The sequence below is a fragment of the Schistocerca cancellata genome, chromosome 8 (genome assembly GCF_023864275.1).
Source record: "Schistocerca cancellata isolate TAMUIC-IGC-003103 chromosome 8, iqSchCanc2.1, whole genome shotgun sequence".
Taxonomy (NCBI): Eukaryota; Metazoa; Arthropoda; class Insecta; order Orthoptera; family Acrididae; genus Schistocerca; species Schistocerca cancellata.
Window position 1 is genome coordinate 522,253,575 of NC_064633.1, and position 12,461 is coordinate 522,266,035.

Below are 12,461 nucleotides of genomic sequence, written 5' to 3' on the forward strand. Positions count from 1 at the left end.
GTAAACATAAGAAGAAAGTAGTTTCTCCTTGTCATCTGCTCAAAAACCTCTGAAATAAAGCAGGTGCGTGTGACTAAAGACCATTTTAGTTTCCTGCATTATCTACCTACCTTGAAAGCCTCAACAATATCAGGATCATTAAGCAGTGAATAGAAGTCGAATCCAGGTGAGCCGCCACCACCACCACCGCCTTGCTGCTGCTGTTGCTGCTGGGATGCAGCCGAGGCTTTGGCATGCTCCTCACGTGCTTGCTTGGCACGTCGCAGCCGCTCTTGCAGTTCACGTTCAGCACGTTTGCGTTCGTACTTGCGGCGATGTTCCTCCAACTTGCGTGCCTGCACAATAAAATACTCTAGTATAAATGACATTATAAAGTGAAGGTTCTATTTGTATACCACATAAATAAAAACATTATAAATGCTAAGAGGCTAGCAGTTTGTCGGCTTTAGGATTCTGGATGCATGTTATTAGTGCCCTTTCAAAATTAAATCTGAGCGCTCAATAACAAAAAACAAAATATCAACAAAACAGAACTAAAAACAGTGACAAACACATTAGGCGATACAAATGCCAGAAATTGCTTTAACAATTCAGACACATTAACCCTCCCTATGAAAAATTCAGAATGTGATTTGCATCCTCACAGACATTTTTAACACCGGAAGCATCATTATCTAAAATGGAGTGCAAACTGCCATCTAGAAACACCTGATGCTCTTTTTATGGCGTAAAAACCACATTCAACAAAAAAAAGTTCGTTGCAGACATCACAATCTGGTTGGTCTTTTGTTGGTGGTGAAGGAAGTCTCTCTCTCTCTCTCTCTCTCTCTCTCTCTCTCTCTCTCTGTGTGTGTGTGTGTGTGTGTGTGTGTGTGTGTGTGTGTGTTTGAGAGATAAAATGGCACAACCCGTAAATGTGGAAAAGAATAATATTAATAAATTCTCACGTATTTTTTGTTGGTATAACATATCCTCGAAAATGAGAGGACACTGATTTTTTGTGTATGCTGTCTTTGCTACTAAATGAAAGACAGTTCAGCAGTTGTTATTTAATTTTTTGTACCTTTTTTAACAGAACAACAGCAGCAGTCTGTAGTACACAATTCAATTTCTAATATACACTTGGCAGATTGGAACAAAATTTAGTGTTATTTTTTATTATTTCATTTAACCCTTTAAAGACTACATCGAACCATTAATTACCTTTAGTCCACTTCTGCTTCTCATCATACATCATCTCACTGTGGGTCTATAATCTTTCTAGTGCCTATGGGTTTCTTTAGTTTCAGACTCCTTTCCCCATCAGATGTTTGGATGTGAACTTGTAAGAATCACACTTCTGTTTGTATGTAGTATGTGTAGTTTGCAGTCAGTCAACAGTGACTTCTGTGAAATCCTTTTCTTCAGACATGAAAACTTCTCTCAGTTACTTGTGAGTAATCCACTCATGTTATATAAATTTCGAATGTCTTATCTGTGCAGTGGAACTAAACATTCAGTCACAGAATACAGGTCATCTGAAAATTTGCACTTACACATACTATAAAGAATTTTGGGTCTGAATATTTCCCTCAGTGCCTGTCATACTACTTCCTTGATGGAATTCACATTGCTTCTTGGTGACAATGTCTCACTTGTGTAAAGAAATTCTGGGAGAATAACTGTGTGTCAGTGGTGAAGTTTGACTTTAGTGGAAAGGGACTTCTGTTATACATGTCCCAGATAATTTTGCAGACACTATGCAGTTTCAAGTTACTTATTTCCTCCCTAAAAGCCTTGAACAAATTCTGAGCACTGCTTTGCTTGAAGTTTCCTCCATTCTACTCAAATGGTAATTGTGCCTAATTCACCTGATTGTGATTGGTGTTTGTTTCTGTACTTCTAAACAGTACTACAGTTCTTTAGGCTTTGCCTGCTTGTATACTGAACTGCAGGACTCTGTCACATTCCAGAACACACCACTTGTGTTCATGTCTTTTTGTGAATGTAGGGCAAGTCTTCTTGCTGATTCATAAGTGGTGTCAAAAGTACATCACTTATTTGTCTGCAGTTACTGTAAACTTTTGCACATTTTGAGCTGATTCATGGTATTTTAGATGGGACTGAAGTGGATAATGATTTGTAAGTAGTTATGGCTGGACTATATGTAACCCTTGTATACTCAAATAGATCATGTTTTCCAGACAGAATTTTCCAGTGATTACTACATGATTGAACTGTTTTTAAACTGGTGTTATTTCAATCTGCCTCATTATGGAAATTATAGGCAATGTTTTATAGTCTAATTTTTCAAATGTTCATGTTTTTCACATTTGTCCAGCAGTGGAACTACTGGTAGTAATACTAATAGAGTGACCAGCCAACCATAAACAGCACAGCATAAACATGAATAAAAACCACAAAAAATCATATTAAAAAAAATAAACTGAAACAAATCTGTAATCTTAAAGTTGTTTACAACAAGTGACAGGAGATAGAAACACAAACTAATGTAATATCTGATCAAACTGAAGTTGTTGTATATGAAATGCAATTTATTCATCTTGTTGCATACAATTTGCAGATCAACTGCTTTACGTCAAGGGAGACGTCAAGATTTACCATGACTTTTTTATAAAAATAATACCACTTTTACATACATCATTATAATATTACTACACAATGCTCGCAGTAGTTTTTGTCACACATGAATTCTTCAATAAAATAATAGGACTTTTCCCTTAGAAAAATAAAGCGCAAACTTTTACACAAGCCAAGCTAGATTTTGAATACATTCCTGCATTTTGGTTTATAGTACTTATTTTAACCCATATTCTCTGGTGCTTGGGCACAGGAAGTTTCAAATTCTCTCTCTGTCAATTGTCATAACAGTGAGGTAGGTTTCAAGCGCGCGCGCGCGTGTGTGTGTGTGTGTGTGTGTGTGTGTGTGTGTGTGTGTGTGTGTGTGTGTGTGTGTGTGTGTGTGTGTTCTATACAGGGAAATCAAACCTCATAAATGTACAGGCAAGAAATATATAGTATCACCTTTTATTTTTTTTAAATTTAATATTATTTTTGAAGTGAACAACATGATACTCTTTGGTGACACACTTGTTTGTAATATTACAGGAGTCGTCCCTTTTGTTGAATTCACTCGCATGGTTATGCCACAATGAACAACTGACTCAATATAACAGTGACGACTATCTTACTGGTACCCATTTCATTTATCTGCTAAGTGGTCTTGTGAACCTTCAAATTCAAATTTTTGGTATGATATTGGCTATAAGACTTAACATGGTTTGCTTCTGTGGTCTCCTGATCATTACAAGTCATTTTTATGGTCTCTTCTGATGATTTAGTTACAAATTGTCATCATCTAGGTTTTAGTGACATTCAGTTGTAGTTCTTCTTCTTCTTCTTCTTCTTCTTCTTCTTCTTCTTTCTGTTTTGGCCATCTGAGAGCCACATTAATTCATACCAGCTTTGTTTCTTCTGGCCCCTCTCTTTGTCCAGTATTTTTCACTGTTCTACTTGGCAACCTTCTTTTCTCTTCTGTACGTGATGATTCTGTCCAGGATCTAGTTCTGTCCTGGAAACCCGTGAAACCTTATTTTTTTCCCTTTTTTAAATTTAAAAATCACCCTATTGTATATTTCTGGTTCCTATATTAAAATTTTTTCCAGATCATATTGTACCTCCTGGATTCAGCAGACTATGATTCTCTTCTTCACAAGAAACTGTGTTTGTTTACTGTGTTCATCTCACCTAGTCCATTCCAAGGATGTGTCGCAATAAAACGGTCCTCCTCTTCCTGGTGATTTCTGAGATTCTCTCTATCTTGGTATACAGTTCTTGGTTCACTCGTCTTCTGCTCTTTGAAGTCCCAATATCCTCCTGAGAATATTTTATTCCAGCAGTCCTAGTCTCTTAAGCACTTCTGTTCCTACAAGGTTAAGACTTTTTGCTGCATAGAAGACTTCAGGACAGATCACTGTATGGTAATGTCTCAATTTTGCTTTGAGCAAAATATTCTTCTTATTGCAAATGTTTATTGTTATTTTGTATGCTAAGTTCAATTTGTTTACTGGTGCACCCATTGCTTCTTTTTCTTTCTAACCAGTTTCTACACATTTCCTAGGTCTTTAAAATTCTTTGCCTTCTGAAGTTCTTCTCCTTCTATGTTATCCATCTAGGAGCTGTCATACTCTGTGTCTTACCGGTAAAGATCTGTAGACCTGCTTTAGCTGGTTGTCTCTGTAGATGCATTGTTTGGTTAAATGCCTCTTCTAATTAATCTGACAATATCATAATAATGTCTGCAAAAACTAGAAACTATATCCATGTTTATTTTTCCTTGTGCTCCAGTCATATTCCACCCTCTCCTCTCATTTCTCGCCGACATTCCCTGCTCACCTTGTCAAGTACACAGTTAAAGAGCAAAGGTAAGTCCGTCCCCCTGTCTCATTCCAGTTTTGATCTTGAAGGCCTCTAAAAGCTATAGTTTGAACTTAACCTTGTTGCTTAACATTTGGTTAATTAGTTGACTGGATTTTCTACTCAAACTCACCTCCTCTAAAATTTTTGGAATAGTGTTTGCCTGCCTACTGAATCATAAGCTTTCTTGAAAGTCTACAAATGTGAGCGCAAAGTTCTTGCTCCTCTGTTCTTGATATACGATTACTGGTCTCAGATTTAAGATTTGTTCTGCACTTGATCTCCCCATTTCTGAAGCCTTATTTGGTGATGGAAGTAGAATTAAAGATTTCTTTAGTACTTCCACTTTGGTGGAATTTTTTCAGAGACTGGTATCTAACTTCGAATTTGAACTGATATTCCATATCAAATAAGACTGAATGTTCATCGGTAGTAGATTTTAAGTCAATAACATGGAAGAGAGTGAGTTGGGATCAAATATTGAACCCTTTAGGGCTCTCTAAGAAACTTTTTCCAGTCAGAAGTATAACTGCTTATATTTGTTGCACTTTGCTCCTTATTTGAGCCAAACCATCATGATGCATTGTTCTTGATCTCGTTCATCCAGTCTGTTGCGAAATAAGGATTGGTTTACTGAACTGAATGCTTCTGTCTGAACATAGAATATTCCTGTCACCAATTTACCTACATATAAAGACACACATTAACCCTAACAATACCAAGGCATTTTCCAAAGCAGAGATTACCACCAAGGGGAGTAGGAGTGTATTTTATTCTCACACAAAAAGACGTTAGAAAAAACTAAATTCATTACTTGCTGTTGAATTATATTAACAACATACTTTGTAAAGAGGTGCCTGTGCTTAAGTTGGATCCATAGCCTGAAAATACCATTTAGTGCACACTCTCGGGGATATCAACGCCCTTTCAATAACATTTATTACCAACTTTATGACCACTACAAAAAATTTAAAATGCAAATTTCATTCATTGTTTACTCTCAACCTACTTTTTAATGAGATACTGATGTGTAAGTACGGTTCTGAACCTGGAAATACTGAATACTATATTCATTAGGGGAAAGTGACATCTGCTACTGAGACTTACATTTTTAAGTTTAAATGAATAATTTAAAACCTATATGGAATCTGGTAAAAGAAGGAATTTAAAATGGTAATTATTTTTGATTTTATAATACAAAGTAATGCTGACTGGATTACAATATTTTCGAAAGTTTGTCGTAAAGATCACCCCCCGTTTTGGTATTGCAAAGGTTAAAAACCAAAGCCAGCCTTACAGTTATGCGAAGCTATCTCAATAAAAAGGGCAAACTTTTTCCCCAAACTGCTAAAATAAGAGGAGAGGAAAAACTTTAGTTGGGCAGAAATTATAATTGAATACTGGTACTAAAGAATCAACCACAAACAGTTACGTGAACATAGTTTTGATCTTAGCGACGTTTGAGCGTCATTCCCGAACGCTTTCCGCGGACGCACAAGACTTTATATTGCGATTGACGGGTGCTGCCCCTCGCGGCCGTTAATTTAGGCGAGAGCATGAATCTTCAGCGGCGACAGCGAGATGGCGCTAGAGCGCTGCTCTATGCCCACCCTTATAAGGGGCGGCCGGCCAGTTAAATATAGGCGGAAGTCGAGCTCCGCGCGGGGGTATTAATACTGGGTAGATGCTCACCGCCACAACCACTAGCGGGGGCTCGAAGCCCGGACGCCGGTTCTATTTGATACGACGCCGCCCGCGCTTCCTTCATAGTAAGAGCAACGACGGGAGGAAACCTGAAAACAGTCATAACCGAATTTTCCAGTTTCCGTAGCTGAAAACTTAAAATGGAAAAACGTGAAATTACGATTTACTACTTCACTTGGTTCTATAACGCAGTATACATCATTCATGTGAAATCATTACGAAACGATGACAGATAAATAAAGCCGTACAGTTGAAAAAAACTGCGACAAACTATCAAAATTGTATTATGTATCGCCAATTAAGATTTGTGCCATGTCGCTATCTCACAGTAGTTTCTCGTTTCTTGAATAAATAAAGTTTTCCTGTGTCACTAACCAATATTCATCAGGTTCCTCTGACATCATTTTGCGTCATATATGACCTAGGATGAGAAATATGTAATCATCTGGCGCAATATAGCTACCAAGATAATTTCGTGAGCACCGGTACAATTTTTTTTTTTTAAAAAAGCTGCCACCACAAATCTGAGTCTTATTAGTTTCCGTTTTATGTAAAACTGTAGTGGCACCTGCATGCCTTGGTACATTCTTTCTATCATGTTTACGGTTTCATCGACCACAGAACACCTTGTAAAATTACTTGCAGTTTGCACAAAAGCGGCGTTTATTAGAATCTGCACAGCAGAATGAGAAATGATACGTACCCATTAATTTAACACAATAATATAATTACTGGTTTCTAACTATAAGATACCACATTCAGACAACAGGGTGTGAAAATCGGTGTATGTCGAGGGATTTAAATGTACACAGATATAAGCAGAAGAGTTTTATGCCACTTAAAATTTCGATACTGGTTACTTTTTCCCTTACGCGTATAAACCATGAACAGAATCATATATGTACATACATAACAAAATGCTAATCTTCTGAATGATGATGTAAATTTGAGCCGGCCGAAGTGGCCGAGCGGTTCTAGGCGCTTCAGCCTGGAACCGCGCGACCGCTACGATTGCAGGTTCGAATCCTGCCTCGGGCATGGATGTGTGCGATGTCCTTAGGTTAGTCAGGTTTAAGTAGTTCTACGTTCTAGAGGACTGATGACCTCAGACGTTAAGTCCCATAGTGCTCAGAGCCATTTGAACCATTTTGTAAATTTGAACGCTATCAATCTTAATGCAAAGCACTAACAAACTGAAAGCTTTGTGATAGATAAGTCTCAGTTTCGAAACTATGGGTGGCATTATTCTGTAGCAATGAATAAAATTATCAAATTGTTTTCTGTTTCTGTTCACATCTCGTATAAAAAAAAGCATGTCTCCAACTGCCCCATAACAATTCTAAACCCTGTGAATCAACGTGCGTATAATTCATGGGTTTCATGTAATGATAAAATCTATCGAAAAGATGCAATGGTTCATAGGGGTACCCCCTCCATTGCGTCATTTAGCCCTTTCCCCTCCTATTTTTCTGTCAATCGTGTTCTCTCATCTCTAATCTAAACATCACTTCTAAAAGCCACTTTGCGGTATCATCACTTACTGTACACCGTCTGCCTGCCGTTTTCATAGAACCACAAATCGGACGAGAAGCATGCGATCATTTGCACAAGTCAGGGCTAGCTGCTTACTATTATACAGAGCAGGCAACTTGCGCTGTCTGAGGGACAGCCGGTGCTACAAGACGAAGAGTTGGAAACCGTCTGCGACGACAGACCAGGAGGAAAAAAGTAACAATACGACGCGTCAAACCTTGCCCTGCATTGTGACCAAAGCGGAAAATAAGTTATGCCGAACGACGCCCGTCATAGGAGCATGAGGGGTTAAGGCGTATGGCGACGTGGTTTCTGAGTTAAGCTTTCGAGTCTCTGAGGCATCAAGGGATCACCAATTTAGTATTGGAGGGCAGCGTGGAGGGTAAAAATCGTAAAGGGAGACCAAGAGATGAATACACTAAGCAAATTCAGAAGGATGTAGGCTGCAGTACGTACTGGGAGATGAAGCAGCTTGCACAGGATAGAGCGGCATGGAGAGCTGCATCAAACCAGTCTCAGGACTGAAGACCAAGACGACGACGACGACCACCACAACAACAACAACAACAACAACAACAACCCTCGCATGTCCATCAGCAAACAGACCTGCGTCGAGTTCCTATGGGACTTGCTGCCGACTGGACCTTTAACTCGTATCTTCAGTCCACACCGAACAAACATATATATCCAAGGGGTAGTTCAAATGGCTCTGAGCACTATGGGACTCAACTGCTGAGGTCATTAGTCCCCTAGAACTTAGAACTAGTTAAACCTAACTAACCTAAGGACATCACAAACATCCATGCCCGAGGCAGGATTCGAACCTGCGACCGTAGCGGTCCTGCGGTTCCAGACTGCAGCGCCTTTAACCGCACGGCCACTTCAGCCGGCTATCCAAGGGGTAGTCATAAATTTAAATTAGCACCTAGAAAAAATGGATTTAGTAATTAAGTAATTGTTTGCAGGTACATATCTGCAGATCTGATACATATTGAAATTTCCGTCCCACACTGCCACAACAGGCCACTGGAGAAGTAAAAAACAAACGGCGCACTCCGACTGTAAAGTGGAATATCGTGCGTAATTTCTTTTCTGCATCTGAAGGGCAACATCGCTGCAATAATCCACAATGGCGTCATTTTCCGCTTTCGTCTACAACTGTTTTAATTGTATTGAAATTTCGGCTTATCTCTCATTCGTCAAGTATAAGATTCGATAACATATTAAGCTTCGCAATACCATGGGGAGTTTCTTTATGCCCACCTTTTTTGAAATATTGAAATCTAGTCACGTACCTCATACTTTAAAATTTTGAAAAAATAATTGTTTTCTAATGAGTTCTTCTAGCAGATACCATAATTGTTTAATCTTTTCCAGTAAAACTTTAGCCAAAAATTTAAGTCTTAGCAATGATTTTTCGCAGCATATGTCATTCATATTTTCCGGTTCTGGACCGTTCTTACACATAAATATATCTCTAAAAAGTATGTTGTAGATAAAAATCAACGACAGTTAATTAAATTGGTATTTCTTTTAAATTCTGTGTCAGCAATAATTAAAACTTTACGACTGTCGGTCAATTTTCCCACGGCGGAACACAGGCAGGCCTGCATTTTGCAACGTAGCGCGGTAAGTACCACGAATACGGCACCTGGGCCGTGTATTCTGGGACACGTGAGGCGGGCAACATCCCACCTGTACACTTTACACTCGTTTTCGAATACAGTGGCTACAACAGCACTGGCAGAAGGGCCTGCAAAACGTACTAATTATACCTTCTAAAGCTGTATCTTGAACACAACAGTGCTCTGGCTGTTTCGCTCGTTTACACTACGGTTCCAATCAACGTTATTTTACTTCAGACCGCCCAGTGGCCCTACCTTAAATATCATTAATATCATTACTTGCAGCCTCAGGGGAATTTTCTTTGGTTTTGAGAGTACTGCCTCATAACGACGTAAGAAACTACATTATGAGGGAATTTAGAGCCTTCCACGAAGTATTAAGGTCGATCAACGACATTTTTCACTTTACTGGTTTAAAACGTGAGTTTTATTTATCATCACGAGACGAAAATGTTTCTATTAAACTGCAGAAATAACGAGGACAATGAACAGTTGCTTCAACTCCTCTATTGTGCGTGAGAGTTTATGAAATCTGTAACAGCGTTTCCTAACGCATGTAGGTATAAAGTTTTCTTCTTATTTTTAGATGAGGAACTCTAAGCTCTGGTAACATTTTCGATACGCCTTCTAAATATTAGAGTGTAAGTAAAACCTGAGATTGAAAGACAACTTTTTCAGGCTTGCAGATAATAGGCCAATTAAAGAAATACTCATAAATTAAATGAAAGAATCCATCATGTGACTGTCCCATACGTTCATTACTAACAGTATACCGTCTTTTCGTTGCAATAAGGCGATTTATCCAATAACGAAGTTCAACTTCGTTTAGCGCTTGAACAGTCTGCGACGTTGCTGCACATTTCTTAGATCTGGCTGTGTCCAACAAGTTCTGATTCAATTAAGCCTATTGTCAATTGCTTCGCTGGCTGCACGAGTCTTAGCCTGAGCGAAGAATACATTTCCTATCTTCCAAACAAGTTAAGTGTGTGTGTGTGTGTGTAAATCAGAGACTGCTCACAGGCAAAGGGCCCATTGCGAGGTGCAGCGACGCTGTCCAGCGATCTCCGCTCGGGGGTTGAGAATGCTCAACAGATGGCAAGCTGTTATGCGCTATTTGCAGAGGGCTTACACGCGCGTCAACTGCTTTGACGCAAAGCAGTCCCACGGGTGCGCGCGGAAGCAGCGGAACGTACACAACGATACACGAATCACGCCCACGTTACTTTTCACCGTACGCGACCGCTTGGTTGCTCTTGCGACCAATTCGAAAACGTTTTACCCAAATACTGAACGTAGACAAGACATAGTAGCACATATCCGTATTAGCAAAACGTGAATAAATTACCAGGTGTAGAAGTATGAAACCGGAATTTACTATAGATGGTACTAGCCGTCAGTGTACGGCCCGTGAGACCGCGTCTGCAGCGCCATTTGCTTCCTGTAACGGCTGACGACAAATGTCAACACACCATGGGCGTAAAGGTAGGAAGGAGCAATATAGTGCTTGACTGTTCGGTGAAGGTATGTTCTCGAAACTTCAACAAAAGCCCGTACCGAGCTGTTGAGCGTCATGCACAAGGTGGTTTTTTTTATTGCAAACGTTTTATTTTTGACAAACCTTCACATAATGTGTTACATTTTATCTACTAATATGAGAAGTTGGCATGAGGTCCCAACTCACAATGGACACGTTTCGTAACAAAATTTTCGAAGATCAGAAGATGTCAGCCAAGCCTGTCGAAGCCTGTTGCCAAAAGTACGTACGTATTTATGCGATCTTGTACAGAGACAGTTTTTTAACAATTAGAACAGATAGCTCCTTCTCACTTCGCAACATGAGAAATTTCACTAAACGTATAATACATAAGTAGGTGGAAAGATCCGTTACTGCTCAATTACGCTTATGGTTCGAAACAGAAACAATCGTCAAATGTCGGAGCTCTGACTTCTAGAAAATGCTATGCTCAGTGCCAAACCCGAAGCCATTAAATGTTTCCCAAAAATGAAGTCGTCATTACACGATAGACTACAAAGGCGCACTCGAAACGGTGGATCATCAAAGGCTTTTCAAACTGTTCCCATCAACAGAAAAAGTAGTAGCTGTGATTTTCTGAGATTATGACGCAGTTCTCATGGCATACTCTATAAAGGCAGAGCCATCATCGTTGGGTATCAGGGTTTACTAGTTGACAAATTGAACAGTTGTATTTAGTCTAAGCGTCCAAAAGGAGAAAGTTTCTTACACGTCACGATGGCTTATTCCTCACATACGCCATCGATCGTTGCTTCGAAGTACTTCCACATCCGCCGTTTCATCTCATAGCAACCACTCTTTCACCTGCACCTACATAATACTCTACAAGCCAACTAACGGTGTGTGACGGAGAGTGCTTCTGGCACCACTAACTGATTTCCCCCCGCCTGCCATACACACGAATGGCGCCTGGGAAGAATGATTGTCGTTGAGCCTTCGTATTAGCTCTAATTTTTCGGTTTTTTTTCCCGTCGTGGTCATTTCGTGAGATGTATGTGGGTGGAAGTAATATGTTATCCCTCTCCGCATAGCTCTCGCGCCGACTAAACGCGCCATCCTTCGCTGGATCTTCTCTTTGTTACCAAATTTGGACAAAATGGCTGGGTTGACCAATTCAACATACTATGATGCTGAACCTGAGACACACTAATTTTGCACTTTTGGGTAAATCTTATTGTATTTATGGCATAAAATGCCTGAAAGATGGTAGTGATTCTGCATTTACTAGTAAACTGAAGAACATTATGAATGCAACAGTTTCCATCAGACATCACCGGAACAGTGGCATGTGCAGAATTAAAAGGGCGCTGATGTAAGCAGATTCCATATCACGTAAACTTTTTTAACAACCCTAGAGGTAGTTTTCAGATCCCTTATATGGGAAATTGGAGAAAGGAAAAATGCGTCGAACCACTTTCGTCTTGCTGATGTCACTGAACTGTTAGGTTGCTGCGAAGATGATCTTCAACAAAGGAAGGAACAACATAATACTCTGGTGGTTATTAAGATTTCAATATCAGGAAGGATAGTAGATTTTAAAATTCTACTTATTGTGCGTATGAGCCACAGCACGAAGAACGTATGATATGGAGGTAAATAGGTTGTAAAATTTAGTACACGGAGCTGCCACCTCTGACAGCATTAATGTC

General features: G+C 39.5%; 1 protein-coding gene across 1 annotated transcript in view; it reads right to left on the reverse strand.

Annotated features, from left to right (window-relative positions):
• The window catches only part of LOC126095212 (putative protein FAM10A4), a 198,260-nt gene that overhangs the window by 17,430 nt on the left and 168,369 nt on the right, over positions 1-12,461 (reverse strand). Inside the window, exon 5 of the mRNA XM_049909949.1 lies at positions 111-335. Within this exon, the coding sequence (XP_049765906.1) occupies positions 111-335 (225 nt within the window). The remainder of the gene's footprint in view (positions 1-110; positions 336-12,461) is intronic.